This window comes from Neomonachus schauinslandi, chromosome 6 (assembly GCF_002201575.2).
Source record: "Neomonachus schauinslandi chromosome 6, ASM220157v2, whole genome shotgun sequence".
In the NCBI taxonomy this organism is placed as follows: Eukaryota; Metazoa; Chordata; class Mammalia; order Carnivora; family Phocidae; genus Neomonachus; species Neomonachus schauinslandi.
Window position 1 is genome coordinate 85,735,505 of NC_058408.1, and position 22,496 is coordinate 85,758,000.

Consider the following 22,496-nt stretch of genomic DNA (forward strand, 5'->3'; position numbering starts at 1 on the left):
GTGGTGCGGGCACGGAGGGTGATTCCCGGGGCTGGCGGGGGCGGGGCTCGGGGGCGGAAGGGCGCCGCGCTCGGGGGCGGGGTGGGGGGTGGGGGCGGGGCTCGCCGGGCGGGGCTCCGGGCTGCGGGGGCGGTGCGGCGCGGGGAGGGGTGCGGGGAGGGGGAGCGGCGGGCAGGCCGGGCATGGCGTCGATGGCGGCGGCGATCGCGGCCTCGCGCTCGGTGGTCATGAGCGGGAACCGGCCTCTGGACGATCGGGAGCGGAAGCGCTTCACCTACTTCTCGTCGCTGAGCCCCATGGCCAGGAAGATCATGCAGGACAAGGAGAAGATCCGCGAGAAGTACGGGCCCGAGTGGGCGCGGCTGCCGCCCGCGCAGCAGGACGAGATCATCGACCGGTGCCTGGTGGGGCCGGGCGCCCCCGCGCCCCGCGACCCCGGGGACTCGGGGGACTCCGAGGAGCTGGCGCGCTTCCCCGGCCTGCGCGGGCCCACGGGCCAGAAGGTGGTGCGCTTCGGGGACGAGGTAAGTGCGGGCGCGGTCGGCGACTCTCTCACCTCCCCGCGCCCCGAGGCGGCCCGGCCGGGTGGCCCCTGCCCGCGTTTAGTCGCCCCCGCCGCTCGCGGGGTGTAGAGGCTGGGAGGGAGAAGGCTCGGGGATGAGAGTGGGCGGGAGGGGCGTCCCAGGGCCGCCGCCGCGGGGCTAGGGGCTCCCCAGAGGGAGTTTGAGAATCGCCGTGAGGAGGAGGTCTTTAAAGATCCTCCATCTAGAGCTGCTCCGCTGGGCCGCGCCGGAGCCAGAGAGTTCCCCCGCCGCTGAAGGCGGCTGCCCTCAAGCGAGGCCGAGCGGGGTGGAAACCGCAAGGGATTTTAAGCCAGCCAAGCCTGAGTTCTAATCCACTCTGCCCTTTAGCTGTACGGCCATGGGTGACTTAACCTCTTAGAGCCTCAGTTTCTCTCCCCGCCCCTCTCCCCATCCCGGTGTAAACCGGAGATAATACTTCTCACGTCGTGCCTGCCCGGGAAGGCACTCAGAAAATTATATATATTAATAATAATATTTGTGATGAACTGTATGGGACAAGTGAAATTGTCAAGCAAGATAAAGAGAAGGAGGAGGTACCTTCCAAGGTTGGGATGTTTCTCTAAGATGTTTTCCAGGTGAGCACGATGTGCAGCTTTGGTTTGGGGGTGAGCATGGAGCCCCGTTTTTCCATCAAAAAGCTAATGGATGAGTTTAAATGGGCGCCAGCAAGCCTTTCCTACATATAAGGGCATGTCTGGATCTCTGATCTAGACGCGGTGCCCACACTTCTAGAGGGGAGAAATGCTGGAACTATACAAGAAAAAGCTCAGGGATGTCCCCTTCTAAGTCACAAAGGCCTGAGTGTTCAGTACTGCTCAGAAACTTGGACTTTTTCTCCTTTTTTGTTTCACTGACACCCATTTGGTGCCATTAGAATCTGGCCTTTCACACTTAACTTTTATTGTTGAAGGGCAAAGTCAAAAGGAGCAAGAAGTCTACAGATGAAGTATACTGATGAAGGCCGCCCTCCGTTAACCCTGGGAGCCTGCAGGAGGGGAGCTGGGCTTGGCGAGTTTTTCCCAGGGTGTTGTGGATTGTGGAAGGGATTCTAGTTAACACTGAGTTTTAAAGCTGATTTTCGGGGCGCCTGGGTGGCTCAGTCGGTTAAGCGTCTTCCTTTGGCTCAGGTCACGATCCCAGGTCCTGGGATCGAGCCCCGCATCGGGCTCCCTGCTCACTGGGGAGCCTGCTTCTCCCTCTCCTCCCCGCTCAGTGTTCTCACTCGCTATCTCTGTCTCTGGCTCTCAAATAAATAAATAAAATCTTTAAAAAAAAAAAAAAGGTGATTTTCAGGCTTGGGTGTGCTGAGACATTTATTAATACAGAATGTTTGTGGCCATAAACCCACTTAAATGTGAGGGGTGTGTGAAGGACAGAAATATACTGCTGACATCGCCTTATTCTGACAGAATTCAAAGAAAAGTCTCTATTGGACTTTAAACTCTGAAGGCTCTGCCGGGAAAAACAAGGGTGTGGTAAACTGGGGGTGGGGGGGATGAAAATATAGGTTCAAAATGTATTTAAGAGCCAAAGCATTTTCAGTGTGAAAATCCGCATCTGTATAAAGACATTTGCAGTGTTTGTGCTCAGATTTGGGTGATGAAAAAGCAAGCAGCCCCTCTTTGGAAAAGTCATGAGTAAGTAAATGGGAGAGGAAGTAAACCTGTAAGTACTTACAGATGTTGGAGAGTGACTGTCATTTTCCCTTAGCTTGGTGTCCAGCTAAGAATATCCACATGCCTGCTCATCATCAAAAAGCTCTTGCCATATAAGGGCTCAGTATCACTGATAAGGAAGGATGTGGCCAAGTTAGTTTTGTACTCAAATTCCTGATCTGGGTGCCAGACTGAGCTGTTTCTGGATCTGTAAGTCAGATGTGATTTAAAAGAAGATGGGACTCTTCACCTGCGGTACCTGCATGCCGTTCCAGGAGCAGACCAGCCCTGTTTTTCAGAACTGAACTCAGCTTTCCAAGACGGGCTGAGAGCATGCCTTGGGGTGCCTCTGGCCAACTTTAGCACAGATGGCAGAGGGGCCGAGGGCACTGCATTCGGGGAGAGGTACTTAGGAACATGGCCCGTGGTCTGTTTCTGCCTGAAGTGGCTGTGTGGTTTAATGACATGAGGGAGTTTAAAATGCATTGCCCCAGACCTGGCAAGAGGTTGGCACCAGAGTAGTTGGTGATCTCGTGCCTAGGGCTGTTCATGGAGGAGGGCTGGCTCCCAGACACAAAGGGTGATGGGTAAGGGCAGGGGGGGGGGTGACCCCCAGCGAGGCTGCTGGACGGAGTGGCCCAGATAGGTGGCCCAGGTTTGTCCAAAAGGGCCCTAAGCCAGATGGAGTAGGGCCCTCTGTCCCTTCCTACGCGATCTGTCTTCTGATGTCCCAGGGGCCTCCACAGCCAATCATGGCATGGAGAATGGGGCCCGCCAGCTTGTCCACCCCCAGCAGCTACAGACAGACAGACCTCTGACGCCTGGGTGCTTCAGGTGAATCAGCTGTCTGTGGAGCCGCTGTCTGATTCTAGAGGACGAGCAGGCGTCAGCCTCTTCTTCAGTACTTCCAAGAAAGACCACCCCATATCCTGGGTCCTGAGGGCCTTTCCTAAGGCTAGAGTAGGAGGAGCCTGGGCTCTGTAGTCGCTCTTGGGTTTGAGTTTTGGCTCCGCCATCTACTGGCCTTTCGGCTGTGGCTAAATCACAAACCTCTCTGAGCTTCGGTTTTCTGGCCTCTGCGATGGGAATAGCATTAACAGGCTGCTGGTCAGGGGGCGCCTGGGTGGCTCAGTCGTTAAGTGTCTGCCTTCGGCTCAGGTCATGGTCCCAGGGTCCTGGGATCGAGCCCCGCATCAAGCTCCCTGCTCAGCGGGAAGCCTGCTTCTCCCTCTCCCACTCCCCCTGCTTGTGTTCCCTCTCTCGCTGTCTCTCTCCCTCTCTCTGTCAAATAAATAAATAAAATCTTTAAAAAAAAAAACCCCAAAACAAAAAACAGGACACTGGTCGAGATCACATCCGTGAGGGGCCTATGGGCTTAAAAGACGGTTGTAGCCGCTCCGGGTTAAGAATGCCACTGACCCTTGAACAACACGGGTTTGAAGTGCACGGGTCCACTTATATGCAGTTTTTTGGGGTGAGATATTGTACTGTTGAAGTGTGTTCTCTTCCTTATGATTTTCTTTATAACATTTTCTTTTCTCTCGCTTACTTTATTGTAAGAATACAGTGAATACAGATAACATACAAAATATGTGCTAATTGATTGCTTATCTTACTGGTAAGGCTTCTGGTCGACAGAAAGCTGTCAGTAAAGTTTCTGGGGAGTCAGAAGTGACATGTGGATTTTCAAGTGCACAGGTGTCCCTCACCCCTGTGTCGTTCAGGCGTCCAGTGCGTTATAAGCTAATCTCTTCGTTTCCACTTGCAAAAATCATGATCATGAAATAAATACATTTCTGCTGTTGCTAAGCCTGGAGTTGGCCTATCAGAGTTGTCCACATGAGAAGGAACTGTGTCCTGGTGGCCTCTGGTGATACACCTTGGGGCACGTATTTGAAGCTTGGTCTGTTTTGTCTACTTGTGGCCATGATGTGGCCTGTCTCTGGATCAGCAGTCACATCAGCCTCAGATCATGTACCCACCCCCCCCGCCCCTGCAGCTACCCTGAAGGACAAGGACATCACTGTTTCTTTGAATACCCTCTCCCCCATCACCAGTAACATTTTTGTATCCCACATGTTAAGTCAGATCATGAAAATACAGCCTCCAAATGTGACCAGCATCTAGTCGTTCTTATGTGTTAAGGAACAAATAAGTAGAAACCTGATTGCGTATTGACGGTCATCGATCTCGGAGGCCAGGACCGTGGTCAGGGCTCTGTTCGCACATCACACTTGCCTCTGGTGGGACCGCTCTGCGCAGACGGGTGCGACATCGTGGGACCAGTGTTCATTTGTACCCTCGCTGTCTGTACAGCCAAAAGATCAAGGCGCAAAGATCAGACCCCCCTTGCTGGGATGAGCAGCCTGGTGCCGAGGGAGACTGGCTTCCTTCGTACCGCGAAGCCACAGGAGGACCTGTCCGTTGTCAGTTTTTACTTCCTGGGCAACCAATTCAGCGAATACCTCTCAAAGCCTGTTACATTAGAAACTAGAGGCCTCCTAGCTTGAGGCCTAGGCTGTCATAATCGTCACCAGCTCCTTTAAAAATCACCGCCCCCCCATGAACATATGATCTTATTACAGTTTCAACACAAGGCCACCAGCCCCTCCTGCCCCCCCCATCATGTCCCCAGGTAGCTCCTATGCAGAGAATCTGGAGCAGCCGCTGATGGAATACTTCTCTCTTAGCGAAAGAAGAGGAGCACCTGGGTCCCCAGATCTGGCCTCCATTCCTGGCTGTGCCACCAGCAAGGCTCCACCTGCTCAGGGCGAGGTCTCCCTCCGTGAAGTGAGTGTCCCACGAGGTTTCTCTGGTATTTGGTATGAACGTGAAGGCGTGTTTGCAAACAGATGCCTTCAGCAGTCTGACTTTCCCTGCATTCTTCCTTCAGCAGTAAAGGTTTGGGAATGGCCTACTCTGGGAGATGAAACATTTTCTTTTTTTTTTCAATTAATTATTATTAATTTTTTTTTTGAGATTTTCATTTTAGAAGGTTTTAGAGATCACGCAGTCTGCTTCTGCTGCTTTCTGTTATCAAACAGGAAAAAAAACAACCCAAAGCTGAATTTTTAGGGATGTGTTGCAGGCCAGACGCAGGTAGCCCCGGAAATTCGGTGTGTTTACTTCTCACGGACCTACGCGTCTCTCCCACCTCCCGTAAAGTAGGTGAAGCTGGGCAGGAAGGGGGTTGCCATGTGCCCTATGCCAGCCCCCAGGGACCCTGATCCGGATCTGGCATGCCACAGAACACGGAGTTTTTGGGCCTTGCAGCCAGACAGCTCCGCCTCCTCTTCAATAGCTTAGCATCACCAGCTGCTGTCGGAAGGCGGTGTCCCTCCTCAGGCGCCCTCCCGCTCCTGCAGGGATCTGGGGGCTGGCTGGCTGCCCCATTGCTCCTCTCTGCCTTCACCTCCTCCTCTGGGGCTGAGCCTCGGCCTCCCTGACTCCCCGACACCCTCTGCGCGGCCTGAAGCCAGCCCTTCCTTCTGCAGGCCTCTGAGGGCCCATGCCTTGGCCCAGCCCCGCTGCCCGTCTGGCTCTTCTGGCTGAAGTGCCTTTCCCTGAGGTGATCTCAGGGTGCTCAGGAGGCTGGGGGGGTCAGGATGGAATTTCCCAGCTCAGCAAACCTTGCTAAGCTGCTGCCTCCGCTCAGCGCCCTTGGGGCTGCCTGCAAACCCCCTGCCTTTACCACTCCCTCCGTAGGGCCCACGCCAGCCAGCCTAGACTTTTTTTTAAAGTTTATTATTATTATTTTTTAGTAATCTCTACACCCAACATGAGGCTGGAACTCAATGACCCCATGATCAAGAGTCCCACGCTCTTCCGACTGAGGCAGCCAGGCGCCCCTAGATTTTTTTTTTTTTTAATATTTTATTTATTTGACACAGAGAGAGAGACAGCGACAAAGGGAACACAAGCAGGGGGAGTGGGAGAGGGAGAAGCAGGCTTCCCGCTGAGCAGGGAGCCCGATGCGGGGCTCGATCCCTCGACCGCGGGATCACGACCTGAGCCGAAGGCAGACGCTTAATGACTGAGCCACCCAGGTGCCCCAAGATGTTTGTTTTTTAAAAATAAACTAATTAAATTGCTATAAGGTATATAACATAATGTATCTGTATGTTACTGTTAAAAGATCCAAACACTGCAGAAGCAGTATTGTGAAGCAGTTGGTCGTATCTTTCTGGAACTTTTCCTCGAGTGTTAATTCTTCGTTAGATTTGAGTTTGGTTGGCTCGATGGTGTCCTGACACAGAACCTGTCACATGTGAGGTCAGTTCTTCCCCTTCCATGGAAGCAGCTTGGCTTTTCCTTTCTTGAGCCCTTGGCAAGAAAATAAGGAGGGAATCTGAGAGTTACTTTCTCAATATTTTGGATTTTTTTTTTTTAAGATTTTTTTTTTTTATTTATTCATTTGAGACACAGAGATAGAGAGAGAGCACGAGCAGGGAGAGAAGCAGAGGGAGAGGGAGAAGCAGGCTCCCCACTGAGCCAGGAGCCTGATGTGGGGCTCGATCCCAGGACTGTGGGATCGTGACCTGAGCCGAAGGCAGACGCTTAACCATCTGAGCCACCCAGGCGCCCTATTTTGGATTTGTTTTTTAAGGAAAGTGGAATGTGTAATTATGAGTCCCACCTTCTGTCTGGTAGAGCCCTGCAGTTTTTAGAAAAGATGAGTGGGTTCACGTGGCTTTTCGTGTCCTTGCATCTGGGGTTCTGTGCCCTGGCTCTGGCCAGGAGTTGAGAACATGGCCACGAGCCCAGATCTACTTCCACGGGCCTCGAGGGGGAGGCTGCAGGGCCTCTCCCACAGGCTTCTCCTTTGGGACCAATGGTTCTTTGCCCAGAGTAGCACCCAGCCTGCTACCGCACATCGGGGACGAAGGGTGTTGAACAGGTGAGCCCTGGGAGCTAAGGCCCTCTCCCTGGCTCATCTGTGGGGGGCGACCCCGGGGCTGCCACCAGAATGGGTTTTGGAAAGAAGTTTAATGATTTAGTCACTGTCACGCAGGAAGGGTTGGGGCAGAGCTGAGAAGCATGTTGGCAGATCTGGGGCCCTTTCTTTGACGAGAGTCACTTTCACACTCTTAAGCAAGAGATTCTCTGAGTACCGGAGGAAAAAATCCATTTTTCAAAAAAAAAAAAACAAATGAAGGCCAGGTCTGTTTAAATGTCCTACTCGTTTTCTGTTTGTTTCGGTAGAAGTCTCTTCCACCTTCCCCTCTGCTCCTGTTAGTGATGGCTTCCGCCGTGGCCTTGGGGGCCAGGGCTCCTGAATTTGTATTCACGGTGGAACCTGCCCACTAGTTCAGTCCTAGCTGTTTTTCTCTTGTTGGTGTGCAGTTTTGTCCTTGCATTTATGGAAACCCTCTTATCTCAGCAGAGTTAAATATATTACAAGTCAGAGGGAGAAGCATCGATTCCATAAATACATAAATAAAAGTCCCTAAAAAGAAGCAGTTGGTAAAAAAATTAAAAGGCGTATTTTAATCATTCTTCTTCCTCACTTCCCCGCTTTATGTTTTAGTAAACTTTGTTTTTTAGAGCAGTTTTAGGTTAATAGCAAAACGGAGCAGAAAGTACAGAGATTTCTTGTATACTCCCTGTCCCCCAGCACACCCCGCCTCCCCCGCTGCCCCCCACCCCCCAGAGTGGTGTATCCGTTATAGTGGATGAAGCTACATTGGCACATCAGCCTCACCCAGAGTCCAAGGTCTGCATTAGGGTTCCCTCTTGGTATGCGCATTCAGTGGGTCTGGACAAATGCATAGCGATACGTATCCACCATTAGAATAGTTCACTGCCCTAAAAATCCTCTGTGCTCTGCCTCTTCATCCCTCCCAGCCCCCACCCCGGCAACCGCTGACTTACGTACCGTCTCCACAGTTGTGCCTTTTCCAGGATGCCACGTAGTCGGAGCCGTGGAGTGTGTGGCCTTTCCAGACTGGCTTCCGTCAGTTCGTAGTATGCACTCTTCTATGTCTTTTCAGGGCTCGATGGCTCTTTCTAGCGCTGAATCATACTCCATTGTCTGTGTCTCCCATCGTTTATTTATCCATTCACCTGCTGAAGAACATCTCTGTTGCTTCTAAGTCTTGGCAGTTACGAGTGACGCTGCTGTAAACGTCAGGTTTTTGGGTGGATGTAAGTTTTTTTTTTTTTTTTTAAGGATTTTATTTATTTATTTGACAGAGAGAGACACAGCGAGGGAGGGAACACAAGCAGGGGGAGTGAGAGAGGGAGAAGCAGGCTTCCCACGGAGCAGGGAGCCCGATGCGGGGCTCGATCCCAGGACCCTGGGATCATGACCTGAGCCGAAGGCAGACGCTTAACGACTGAGCCACCCAGGCGCCCCTGGTGGATGTAAGTTTTCAACTCGTTTGGTTAAGTACCAAGGTGTGGGATTGCCTCACCTGTTCTTACCGTGCCACCGCATCTTCAAGGTGGAGACTAACTCCAGACAGCTCCCCAGGAAGAATGTGCTCCGTGCTGGATGGGCCGGGGAGTCCAGGCCACCTGACGTCACTAGAGGGTCGGACAGTCAGCAACACAGGGGCCTTGCTGTCCCCTTCCCCGTCTGAGCCTGGTTTCTCTTACTTACAGTATTCACAATGTAAATTTCTTACCTTTTCTTTTTTTTTTAAAGATTTTATTTATTTGAGAGAGAGAGAGAGCACTAGCCAGGGGGAGGGGGAGGGCAGAGGCAGAGGGAGAAGCAGACTCCTTGCTGAGCAGGGAGCCCGACATGGGGCTCGATCCCAGGACCCTGGGATCATGACCTGAGCTGAAGGGAGATGCTTCACCATCTGAGCCCCCCAGGCGCCCCTTAAATTTCTGACCTTTAAGTCAAGATGCCATCATCTGTCAACTGGCAAGTCCTGTAATTTATGGACTTCAGGAGTACGGTGACGAGTTACGGTTCCGATGAGCACCTTGCAGTGTTCCAGGAACCTGACACTGCTTCTGAATTGCTCACGTCTGTGGCCGGGAGCGCTCCATGGTTGGGATCCCAACTCTTGTCAGCACTGAAATTTAGCAAACCGCACACTGTATTCCGACATTCTGAGGACGTTGTGACCCTAGCAGGTAAGAGTGTTGACTGTTTATGGTCGCATACTTATTGTAGTTCGGCAGCAATGTTATTAGAAATGCAGCTACAGCTGTCTTGTATGTAATCTTTGAATGGTGGGAGGAGTAAAGAAATAAACGTTTTGGGGCGCCTGGGTGGCTCCGTCGGTTAAGCGTCTGCCTTCGGCTCAGGTCAGGATCCCAGGGTCCTGGGATCGAGCCCCGCATCGGCTCCCTGCTCAGCGGGAAGCCTGCTTTTCCCTCTCCCTCTGCCTCGCCTCACTGCTTGTTCTCTCTCTTTCAAAAATAAAGATCTTGAAAAAAAAAAAAAGAAACGGTTTTAAATGTGATTCTCCTTATGCTGGAGCCTTGCAGCCTATTAGGAGACTGCGAATCCGCCTTGGCGGGTTATGCTAATGCACAGAGCCGTGATCTTGCCCGCTCCAAAGTAGAGTGGGGGAGAGTTGGCCCCGAAAACCTGGGGCTTCTCGTGAGGCAGCCTGAGCGCTGGGTTGCTTTCATAGGAGTCCCAGTTTGGGGTCGACGGGAGCCACCTAGCCGTATTGACCGAGGGCGCCTCTGCACAGGGGGTGGACCGGGCAGGCAGAGGTGGGTCCGCCGGCGCAGGCAGCCCCGGTGTGGCCGTGTGGCCCCGCGCTCACTGCGTGCAGAGGGAGGGGGGTCTGGCGTCGTGTGAGGGGCTGAACTAGGGAAGCTGCCCAGAGGAAGGGCTACATCAGAATCAGCCAGGGGGCTGTTGGTGTTGTAAAGCTAGGTCCGCTGGGGCCCACGGATTCTGCCTGTTCCCACCGCAGCCTGGGCGTTGCCCGTGTACAGCTCAGCCTGGAACAGCTCGGGTACGGGCCCTCCCGAGAGAGCCTGGAGCCTGGTGTCCGGAACGGTGCCTGCGTGAACCCCGGACCAGTAAGCGCCCGGGAAGGGGCCGTTCCCATTGAATACCTGGGACAGGTGTGCCCCAGAGAGGGCATCCACAGGGTAGGTGCGGTTTGTTCAGGCCAGGTGGCGGGCGGGCCTGCAGCCTTCAGAGAGGCCCGGAGTGTAGGCTGGACTTCCCACACGCTGCAGGGTCTCCCAGGGAAGTGCCTTAAATGTTGGCTGCTAGTGGCCTGGCTTTGGGTGGTGGGAGGTCAGAGGTCACCTCAGAAAGCCCATGCCTCTGGGTTGGCTTCTTTTCTGGGGCAGACCTGTGGGGGACCTACGGCGCAGACAGTGCTGTCCACGGGGGCTCTCGGTCCCCACTTGAGACGCAACCAAAAAATTCACGGCCGGGCCTTGAAAGCGGACAGAAAGTTATAAAAGGATAAATGCTCAGTAGTCTCCAATCCAGTTCATGAAGAGGGAAGGTTAGCATTTGTTCAATTTCACCATCTTTGAAATCAATTTGAAGTCCAGAGTTTCTCACTTTAGAATAATTTTGGAAGAGTCGTGACTGGTACAGAGGAACCGTAACCCGTTATAGAGGAGGTTGCTCATAACTAAATAATTTCAAAAGCAAAATGACCGAAATCACTTTAAAATTTAATTGCAACATTTACATGTAATGCCGAATGTGGTGAATTTCGGTGTGTTCGATACTGGTCGCAGCCCTGGGTGTGTTGGTAACTGTTGAACATCTGGTTCTGGGGAGTGAGGCGAGCAGCCCTGACGTGGAGCGCTAGCTGATTGCCTAGGGGAGTGTGGCGAGCAGGTCCAGGTTCTCAGAAAAACCGAGTGGCAAACCCCTACCTCCACACGTGCCCAGCTTCCCCCACTGTCAACATCGACCCCCAGAGTGGGACCTTTGGTACAGGGGATGAACCCGACTTTGACACATGGGTATTGCCCAAAGTCCATGGCTGACCTTGGGGTTTACTCTTGATGTTGTACGTTCTGTGGGTTTTGAGAAAAGTGTCCATCACTACAGGAGGGTACAGAGTATTTTCTTTTCTTTTTTTTTTTTTTAAGATTTTATTTATTTATTTGACAGAGAGAGACACAGCGAGAGAGGGAACACAAGCAGGGGGAGTGGGAGAGGGAGAAGCAGGCTTCCCGCGGAGCAGGGAGCCCGATGCAGGGCTCGATCCCAGAACCCTGGGATCATGACCTGAGCTGAAGGCAGACGCTTAACGACTGAGCCACCCAGGCGCCCGGATACAGAGTATTTTCATTGTCCTAAAATCCTCTGTGCTCTGCCCTCCCTTCAACTCTGGCAACTGCTGATCTTTGTACAGTCTCTATAATTTGGCCTTTTCCAGAACGTCGTACAGTTGGGCTCATGCAGTATGTTGCCTTTTCAGATTCCTTTATTGTGGGAAAATATATATAACATAACATGTACCATTCTAACCATTCTTTTTTTTTTTTTTTAAGAGATTTTATTTATTTATTTGACAGAGAGATACAGCAAGAGAGGGAACACAAGCAGGGGGAGTGGGAGAGGGAGAAGCAGGCTTCCCGCTGAGCAGGGAGCCCGATGCGGGGCTCGATCCCAGGACCCTGGGATCATGACCTGAGCCGAAGGCAGACGCTTAACGACTGAGCCACTCGGGTGCCCCCCATTCTAACCATTCTTAAGTAGACATCTGGTACATTCCCACTTCTGTGCAGCCATTACCATTGTCCGTTTCTAGAACTTTTCTATCACCTCAGCCAGAAACTCTGAATCCATTACGCAGTAACTTCCCATTTCTCCCTCCCTGGTTAGCTCTATTCTGCTTTCTGTCTCCATGAATTTGCCTTGATCTAGGCACCTTGGATGAGTGGAATCACATCATATTTGCCCGTCCGTGGCTGGCGTATTCATTTAGCACGATGTCCTCAAGGTTCATTCTGGTTGTAGCTGCTGTCAGAATTCCCTTCCTTTTGAAGGCTGAGTAGGAGTCCTTTGTATGGATTTGCCACCTTTTGTTTATTCATCTGTTGATGGATGCCAGGGTCATTTTCACGTCTGTTCCAGTGCCGGCTTTCACTTCATGTGGCTACAGGTCCAGGAGTGGAATTTCTGGATCAAATGGCAATTCTGTGTTTAATTTTTTTTTGAGAAACTGTCACCCTGTTTCCCGCATTCCCACCAGCATCGCAGGAGGGCTCCAGGGGCTCTGATTTCCCCACATCCCTGCATAATAATAATTACCCTTGTGGGTATGGAGTGTATTACTTTTGTTCTTAAGACAATGTGTGTGTGTGTGTGTGTGTGTGTTTTAAAGATTTTATTTATTTTGTTTGGGCGGGGGAGAGGCAGAGGGAGAGAGAGAATCTCAAGCAGATTCCGTGCTCAGTGCACAGCCCCATGAGGGACTTGATCTCACGACCCTGAGATCATGATCTGAGCCAAAACCAAGAGTCTTTTTTTTTTTTTTTTAAAGATTTTATTTATTTATTTGACAGAGAGAGACAGCGAGAGCAGGAATACAAGCAGGGGGAGTGGGAGAGGGAGAAGCAGGCTTCCTGCTGAGCAGGGAGCCTGATGTGGGACTCGATCCCAGGACCCTGGGACCATGACCTGAGCTGAAGGCAGACGCTTAACGACTGAGCCACCCAGGCGCCCCAAAACCAAGAGTCTTAACCAACTGAGCCACCCAGGTGCCCCTAATACAATGCGTTTTAGTTGTGCTTATGTGACTTAATTTCTAACAATGGCTGTGTTTAACAGCAGGTTCAAAAAATGCCTAAACATTTCACGGTCCGCTTCCGAGAGTTGGTGCGAGCCCGATGCAGCACCCCACTGGTTGCAGCCTCCCCAAAAGGACAAATTTCTGGGCTCCCAGAGATCTGAGAACACTTGGGCATCTGTTCTTTACCAAACAGTAAAGTAAATGCTGGAGATTTTGTGCGAATATGCATTCTGGTACTAGGGGCAGAGAAGAGACGTTCTTTTTTTTTTTTAAGTACTTTTTCTGCTAGGAGGTGAACATACCTGTTGGGTGAGCATTTTCCAGCAAGAGGGAGGCAGGGTGTCCGGGATGTTAGAGGAAAGAAGACGTGGTGCCTGTCCACCCTGGAGTCCTGGGAGCCAGGGAAGAGCAGAGCCTCCCCCATGCTGCGCTGGCCTCTGATGATTTCCAGGGACTGTGTGTCCTGTGACTCTGCTTTTTGTCCTGCTCTGTTGGGATCTAGTGACTTCTAGGCTTCTTTCTGTGCTGGGCTCCAGAGAACAAATAATTTCCAGAGAGGCGCAGCATTGTCTCTGGTAGGGACGTCCCTTATGGAGAGGAGTTTGACTGGGAGGACTCTAGGCCGAATCAGAGCCCACTCCCTGACATCCTGTGGTCTCAGGAGCAGATGTGTTTTGGAGCCTCGACAGTTTCAGATCGTGGGCACCAGGACGGCAGGTGGGGGAGCCTTTCAGGCCACCCTACAGAGAGCAGATGTGAGCATCCACAAGCGTGTGCCTGGCCACGTTTCGGTTGCCTGCTGGCCATCGTGGGAGAAGGAGAAAGAACGCTGTGTGTGCACCCTCTGCCACTTTGCAGTTCTGGGTTCTGGTCCCATTTTGCCTCCAGCTGCCCGGGGAGCCTGTTCCCAACGCTGGGGTGTGTGGCCACGGCTGACATCAGCGCTCCAATAACATTTTTGCTTGGCATGTTTATTTTTGTTAAGGGTTTTATTATTTTTTATGAGCTCAGAATTGCAGAAATCTAAGGAATTTGCCCCTTGACGGAGTTTCTTGCTGGAGCAAACAAAAGACTATTGGCTTGACACCAAGTTGGGGAGAAATCACAGTGCGACCCTCTCTCTGTCGGTGACCCCCTTGGAATGTTAGCGACTGCGGGTTGCCACCACTCGTGACGTGCCCCAGGCTCCGTCTCTGGTCCTCCGGGCCTCACGCTCGTTTTCCTTGCAAAGCCAAAAGCCTTAATTTAACTTTTGCCGATTTCAGCCGTATAACTAATATTTAAGGACAGATCGTATCACATGATAAGGGAATCCAGCTCCAGTCTGCCGTGGCCACTGGGTCTGCCCCCTCCCCTGTCTCCACCTGCCCAGTTAATCTCCACACACCTCTTCTGCCCAGGTGGCCACTGGGCTGTCCCATGTCTGGATAGAAGGAGCACAGGGACACCTGGGTGGCTCAGTCGGTTAAGGTCATGATCTCAGGGTCCTCGGCTCGACCCCGGTGTCGGGCTCCCTGTTCAGTGGGGAGTCTGCTTCTCCCTCTCCCTCTGCTTCTCCCCCTGCTTGTGTGCATGCGTGCTCTCTCTCTTCAATAAATTAATAAAATATTTTTTTTGCTTCTTTTTTTTTAAGATTTTATTTATTTATTTGACAGAGACAGCAAGAGAGGGAACACAAGCAAAGGGAGTGGGAGAGGGGGAAACAGGCTTCCCGCTGAGCAGGGAGCCGGATGCGAGGCTCCAGCCCAGGACCCCGGGATCATGACCTGCGCCGAAGGCAGACGCTTAACGACTGAGCCACCCAGGCGCCCCAATAAAATCTTTTTTAAGAGAGCACATTTGCCAGTTGATTTCCCTTTACTTTTTCCCCACAGACCCAAATCTAGAATAGATGATACATCTATGTCATTAGGCTCCCTCACTTTCCCCATGTGAAAACAAAGTCCTTCTTGTTTTATGATTCTGAGAAGGAACTTAGAGGGCCCTGAGCTCGTAGAGTTTTAGAGGCTCTCAGGTCATTTAGCCCGGCGCTCTGCCCCTGCACCCCCCCAGCACACACACAGCCTGGACGGGACCCAGGAGCCCTTACAGCTGAGGCTGGGCCTCCCTCTCGTCACAAGGGCTCCTTCGCTCATATTCCTCCAGGCAGGCCGCTTCCATTTTTGGAGGGACAGAGATTGTAAATTGAGAAGTACCTTGGGTTTAGCTGGAATTCCGAACGGGAGGGCGATGGCCCACATTCCCTCTCCTTTGTAGGGTTTCCCAGCAGCCAGGAGCAAAGGGGCCAAGGCAGGCAAGTTCAAAGGCTAGGGTGGGGCCTGCGCGGGCTCCGAGAGCCAGCCTTCTGCAGCCCCGGGTGCCTTACACAGGAGGGCAGAGCCTGATCCCCTGCCTCTGGGGCCGGGGAGCACCTCTGAGGGGAGGACCTCACTGCCCCGGGCTGCTCTGTGGAAGGACCGTCTCAGTTCAGAATACCTATCCCATGTTCAGTCTGTGTCGCCCAGTATCTGCCAACTGTGGGTTCAGAAAATATCCCCAGTAAAGTGAGGCACAGCTGAGAGACATTTGCTGGCACAGGGCGACGGCTGGGGGCTTGGAGGGGGTAGCCAAGAGGAGGCGATTTTCCCCGTCATCGTTCAGGCCGGTGAGCAGAACATAGCGGAGCGTGGTCAGATGCCCGCTTACCGTTGAAGGGCTCTTCCCATCACGTTCTGGTGGCGAGGGTGGGCGCGATGTTAGAGCTCTCGCTCTAAGTGGGCACTAGCATTAAATGGCCTGTTCTTCAGTGACTTCACCAGCAGCACCTTTCAGATCTCGGGGGGGGGGGGGGCCCGCGGGGGGGGGGGGGCTCAGCTGCCTTGGCATTGGCTGGAGGATCACTGCCTGACATTCTCTTCGTTCCTTCACTTAACCGTCACCACAACCCTGCAAGGGAAGCACGATTCTCCTCTTACAGATCAGGGAAACAGGCTTGGAGGGCTGCATCCTCTTCCCATGATGGCCTCGCATGCAGTCGCTGGTAGAGCTGAGGCCCGGGCCTGGAAAGCCCCTTTCCCTTTCTGCTCACATCCCCGCCATCAAGTCCCCGCAGGGCCTCCCACACGGTCACTGAGCGTCCTTCCGGCTGGGACGCCTCCGCTGGAAAGGTGAGGGCGAAGCCAGACTGAGGAGGTCAGCACATTCTACGCGGAGCAAGCATCAGGCTTGCTCCGAGCCAGGAGCCGGGATGAGTTCTAAGTTCGGGTTCCCCCGTGGCCTTGGGTGGATGTTTGCATGGGGTATGTTTGGGTTTGGGTTTCACATTTATTCTTGAATTTTTATTTCAGGACATAACTTGGCAAGATGAGCACTCTGCCCCTTTCTCCTGGGAAACAAGGGTAAGTTGGATTAAATTTAGATTTGTTTGTCCTTTTAAAAGGGAATTGCATGGTTCTTTTTCTTGCAGCACTTGATGGACTTCTGAGTTTACTGTCATCATCCTCATCATCATCGATTATTATTATTGCTGGAGTTGCATAACAATATCAAGCTTGACTGATTTTAATTCATTTCCCTTAGCCTCCCTAGTTGCAAAGGTGCAGAAGGACCAAAAGGCAGGTGTCTGTCACCCAAGGAAAAGAAGGAAAAAGACCACAATTCTAGAACATTTTATGCTGTCGGAGGGCTCTTCCCATAATAGGGGTGATGAAGACAGCAGTGTGCCTGGAATAGGGCTTCGACTTGAGGTCAGATTAGGGCTTTGAAGGGCCAAGCCTTGCACTTGGTTTTCCCCTGAGCCCACATCACTCGTCCCAGCAGAAGTGGGCATCCAGGGGACCTGCGGGGACGGTGGGTCCTAGTGAGGGCAGAGCAGTGAGGGGGTCCGCAAGACACCTGAGACACCCTCACATGGGGGCCTTTGTCTTAAAATGAAATATTTGACAAGGTTCAGATGGATGAGGGCCGCGCTTGGTGAGTAACTGCTGATGGCACCAAGTGACCCGAGCTGTCCTGGGGACGGGGAAGGGCGTGACATGGTCCTCACGGGAGAGCCGGGAGGTGGCTTTGAGAGAACGTGGCGTTAATGCAGATGCACGTGTTCATCTGGCGGGCACGGATTCCTCCTGCCCCCAGTGTGCTGTCACGTGGGGTCCTGAACACCCTACAGTGAAGATGCAAGCACCTCGTTGCGCGTGTGTCATTTTTTATCTGGGTCTGTGCAGAGGGCAGGGTGAGCGAAATGGTGTGCCTGGAAGCTGGGGTCTCCCTAGGGATCTGGATGCTGCTGAAGGATATCAAGGAAATATAGGAACCCCTACAACCAACAAGGACCCCCCCCATCCCCTATCTAGCCACCCCGGAAGGGAAGCTGTGGGTGGGTAGAGAGAACGTCAGCATGCTGGCAGTCAGCAGGGGCCTCAGGCTTCTTAGATGGGCTGCCGGGGGTAACTGAGAAGCACTGACCCTGCAGGTGATCCCTAGTGGTAAGAGGCAGATAGACCCTCTGCAGGTTGGGACCGAACAGGCTGGGATGCAGTGTTCCAGAAAGTGGCACAGATTTTCCTGGACTGGGTCCTCTGTTTGATGGTATCACAGCGATAAAGCCACAGAGGTCAAAAGAGTTAGAACGTCCTAAGCCCTAAATCCATCTTGTGCCCCATGAGAATATCTGCTCTATTAAGAATTTATCTTGTGAAATGTTCCTGGAGCTGCTGTTTGTGAGATGGGACATTCCATCTATTATTAACTTTCTGCAGATGACATTCTGGGACAAGGATGGGCAGTGGGTGCCGAGACGGGGCTCAGCCACTTGGGGCCAGCCTTGGGCACAGGTATCTCGAGAACAAGGACAGCTAACAGGATCAAGGATCACACCTGTGCTGGCGCTAAGTGTCCACAGTTGCGAGCCGCATCCCTTAGGAACTGGGTCAGTTGAGAAGCCTCCAGAAGGTAATAGGTGTTGCCTACTTAGCAGAGAACCAACTTACTTCACCAACTGGCGGGCTCACTTGGGGTCCTCACCTTTTAGGTTGATCTCTTGAGGTCGGACTTATGTAGTTGAGAGTTAGAACCTTGTAGAGGCAAAATAGCATTCCAGAGAGCAGAGAGGCTTGTCCCTACTCTGTCTTCACAAGTCAAGGTCGAGTTCTAGAAGGAACCACCGCTCACCTCCCCAGCCGTGACTCAGAGTGCCCTGCCTCCCTGGCTCTGTCACAGTCTGCCCGAGGACCTCCAGACTGGTGAGAACCTCTTTGGAGAGCTGCAAACAGGAGGTGGCTTTAGGCAGGGCGGGGCGGCCCTGATCTCCAGGTGCAGGATTCGGGGCTCAGGCGGATTCTTGCTGTGCCCCGTTTGACGCCTTCTCCTCTCTGTCGGTTATCTGTTGATGCATAACAGACCACCCCACAGCTTCATGATCCTGGGGCTCAGCAGTGTGGGCAGGGCTCAGCAGCTATTCTTCCGTTGGCCTTGGCTGGGATGGCTCACCTGTCATCTGACGGCGTCTGGTGGGAGCTGGCAGCTCTAGAATAACCTCCCTTCTGTGTGCAGCTGGTGCTGGCTGTCGGCGGGGCCCCGCGTTGCCAGCGAGCCAGCCTGGGCTGCTTCATGTGGTGGTGGGGGAGTCCCCTGGGGCGAGGGCAGAATCCTGCAGGGCCTCCTGAGGCTTAGGCTGGGAGATCGCCCTGTGTCCCTTCTGCTTTGTTCTGCTGGTCATATCGAGGCACGGTCCAGCCTGCATTCAAGGTGTGAGGAAATAGATCGCAGCTCTTGATGGTGAGTTGCAGAGAATTTGTAGCAGTTTATTTATTTAAACAGTTTTTGAATTTGAGTGTAGTTGACATGTCGTAGGCATTTTCCAGCTAGGATTTTATACCCTGGCAGCCGTGACACTGGGTCCTTTCATTCAGTTACTGATCCATTGTCTATTTTTTTATTTTTAATTTTTAATTGTAAAGTACACAGAACATTTACCATCTTAGCCATTTTTTGGTGGACAGTTCCGTGGCATTAAGTACACTCACATTGTTGTACAACTATCACCACCCTCTAGCCACAGAACGCTTCCGTCTTGCAAAAGTGAAACTCTGTCCCCTTTAAGCAGCCCGTCTTCCCTCCCCCAGCCCCTGGCAGCCTCCGTTCTCCAGTCCCTGTGACATCATTCATTGATTTTTCAGAAATTCAGAGGACATTTATTACACATCTAGTCTTTGTCAGACATTCTGCTTAAGGCTCAGAGATGAGTAAACACTTCTGCACTCAAAAAACAGTCCAGTGAGTGGATGGCTTCCTTTGGTGGCAGAACTCATGCAGGAGAAAAGCTTTAGCAACACATTCCTTCTGTCATTTTCCCCCGTTCCCGTAACATGTATGTACACACGTGTTGGTAGATACAAGGTCCTGCCTTCCTCTGTCTATTCAGTTCAACTGTCTTTCCTCCCTCCCTCCCTTCCTTCCAAGATTTCTTTATTTTAGAGAGAGAGCACGCACGCGCTTGAGCAGAGGGAAGGGCAGAGGCCAGGGGAGGTGAGGAAGCAGGCTCCCTGCTGAACGCGAAGCCCACCGTGGGGGTCGATCCCACGACCCTGAGATCATGACCTGAGCCGACATCAAGAGTCAGACGCTCAACCCGCTGAGCCAGCCGGGTGCTCCCAGTTCATCAGACGTTCAGTGCGTGCTCGCTAAGTGCCGAGCTCTTCCTCTGCTCTGACTTCTTAGCCCCCGAGAGATCAACTGAGGCCAGGGTACGCCTGACCCAAGGTCATGACTGTTGGCAGAACCACGAATGCCAGGGATTTGGGGGTTCTTGGCTGATTCTTGTACCTCCGTGTGGGCTCCTTCCTTTAGGCCAGCTCACGGTGGTCCCACCTCCAGACAATGAGCTGGCACTGTGCTTGGGACCTGGGGCCACTGCCCCAGCGAGACGCAGCTCTGATCAGGAGAGCCCCCGAGGGCTCTGTAACAGCCGTTCACTCACTTCTCCGAATCCTGCTTCGTCTTCCAGCCCGTCCCTCCCCGCCTAGGTCCCCTCCATCTGAGGCTGACCTGCCCAGAGCCCTGTCTCTCTGCCCTCTTCCATCACGGGAGGGAGGCTCAGAGGGACAGCCGCCTACCCTAGCTGGGGGGTGAGTGGTGGTCATCTTCCCCACTCATCTGTCAGCTTGGTGGGTGAGCTGGGGGTGGGGGTGCCTGTGGGCCCCACGGTGGATTCCTTTCCTGCTACTGATGTTTCAAGAGGAAAAAACTCAGCACTTGGAATGCTCCAGAGAGGGAGGCAGGGAGCAGAGAGGCTTCTTGAAATTCCCCAGTGGGTCTGGGCTGGGGACTTTAGAGGAGATGCCTGCAGAGGTAGGTCAGGGCCTGGCTCTTGCTGGGTCACTGGGCTCTAGGGACACCCTCCCCCCGAACTGTGCCTCCCCTTTCCCTGCCTGGGCTGTCTGGCTTCTTTCTGTCCATCTTGTCCTCCTCCCAGTGTGCACTGCCTATTTGGGGATGGTAAGTTGGCTGGTGGGGATCGGTCCCTTGATTCCTTTCATATCACAAGGTCTCTGAGGACCAATATAGACCATTCCCAGAGTAGGGAGGCCTCCCAGCCCCTTCCAGCCCCTTCCTTGGGAAGAAGAGTAAGCACTTATGAGCCTTTGTGCTAAAGTTTTGAAAGATCAATGAAGGACATCACACCTCCTGTGCGCTATGCCCTGAGTCAGGCATCGGCACACACGTTGAATTCTTCCAGCCCTGGGAGCCGGTGTTACTGGTCCTGCTGTGGGTCAGGATTCGGGTAGGGGCTCAGAGAAGACAGTAACTGGCAGGCAGCTTGAATCGACGGAGAGAGAGTGGAGCTCGGGTCTGCCCGGCTTGCGGGTGGCTCCTGCCCGTGGGGGGACAGAAGGGCATTCCATCAGGATGTTCTGTGCATGGGGGAGGCCCTGGCTTCCAAACTGTGACTCTGCTTGGCTGTCCCTCCACACTGCCAGCCAGAGTCACACAGAGCCGCCCCGTGCCCCGCCCCCATCACAGCCTGACTCCTCCTCACCCCCCACCCCCTGTATTGTCCCTAGCTCACCTTCCCGAGACCCAGAGCTGATCCCTGCGGCGCCCTGACCTTTCCCAGGTCTCTGTGGAGTGATGTGTCCGTTCCCTCAGCCCAGCGGCCCCAGCCCTGTGCCTCTGGCCCCTGGGGTCTTTCCTGCTGCTGTGTCCTACGCCCTTCAGCCCCGTCCCCCAGGCCCTGTGCTCTCCTGCCTCAGTGCCCTTGCTCAGCCCCCACCCCAACCATTTGCGAAGGTCCAGCCTGTTGTCCAGACCTGCTGCAAACTCAGGTTCCTACAGATTTCCCCATCATAGTGGAGGTGAGCGGCTCCCATGCCCGCATGTGTGCTGAGCACCTTTGGTGCTCTCCCCCGTGTGAGCCTCCCTGCAACCCTGTTTTACAGGTGAGGGAATCCAGGCGTAAGGCAAGGGGTGTGGACTAGGCGTCCGAGCCCATGTGCATCACTTGTGTTGTAGCCCCCACGCTGCCTCCTCAGTAAAACACGGCATTACTGTTGTCCCCGTGAGAGAAGCCCCTGGAGGGCAGAGGCCACGATTCGTCCCTGAACCTTGTAACCTCGGCCCCTGGGGCCCCTGTGCACCCACCACCTGTTGTGCCTCTGGGGGGTTTTCCCCAGGCTCCTTCTGCTCGACGTACGGGCACTGTGGACGAGCAGTGTCCGTCCAGGTGTCTGTAGGTCCCCTTGCTCCCTGGGAACAGTATAGGAGGATGTTACTTAGCCCCTGGTCTGAGCTGGTGCCTTGGGATTGGGGGCAGGGAGCCCATCGGGCCCTGCCGCCCCCCCACTTGCCTGGAGGGTCTGACGTTCCCAGTGTCCGGTGGCCAAGTCATGCTGTGTCTTTCTGGTCAGGCTGTCACTTCTACAAGTTTTGTGATTCCAAAAGGTTTGCGGATCTTCCCCTTCGCGTCCTTCTTTGGAGGAGGAGGTGGGGAGCTTAGATGCTAAATGGGTTGTGGATTTATTCAGATTTGCTCCAGTAAACTATTACATTTCCTGACAACGTTTCTGCAGGCTTTGTCTCAACAATTTAGATGTGTCGGAGGCTGCCAAGCCAAACAGTTAGTTTTGGCGGCCTGCACTCCCCCTTTACTGAAATATTACACATTCCTGTCCAGTGAGTGGGGTGTAAAAATAGATACTGGGCTCGGTTGTGGCCTTTCTGTTTTTAGAACGGACGTGGCCAGCTGAGACCCAGTTCCCCACATGGGGTGACTGACTCCGAGTCCCCGCTTGGCACATCCGCCCTAGGGCTTTGGCTGGTGCCAGGGACGCTGGGGTGGGCTGTCGCCATGACTCCCCCATGTCCCCGTCTCAAGGGTTGCGTGAGACCGCGGAGTCGGATCCCCCCACCCCGACTTCCTGTCTGACCCCTCTGCGGCCCTTCACACACAGCGCCCTTCTGCTGGGCCCTGGCTCAGTGTCAGCGCTGGGGGACGGGGCTGGTACCACCTCCCTTCCCAAGAGCGCTTTCAGCCTTTTTTCTAGAAAGGAGAGAACGGAATCTGGACCTCCATTGTCTTTCCACTTTGCAGTGCTCATTGC

The 22,496-nt window shown here is 53.4% G+C and overlaps 1 protein-coding gene across 2 annotated transcripts in view; it reads left to right on the forward strand.

The window, feature by feature from the left end:
• The first annotated feature begins 159 nt into the window (after nucleotides 1–159).
• C6H1orf198 (chromosome 6 C1orf198 homolog) overlaps nucleotides 160–22,496 on the forward strand; it is a 31,216-nt gene continuing 8,879 nt past the window's right edge. For both annotated transcript variants that reach the window (XM_021696097.2, XM_021696098.2), the window contains exons 1-2: nucleotides 160–524; nucleotides 16,248–16,298. In XM_021696097.2, coding sequence (XP_021551772.1) covers nucleotides 183–524; nucleotides 16,248–16,298 — 393 coding nt within the window. In that variant the 5' untranslated portion in view covers nucleotides 160–182. The remainder of the gene's footprint in view (nucleotides 525–16,247; nucleotides 16,299–22,496) is intronic.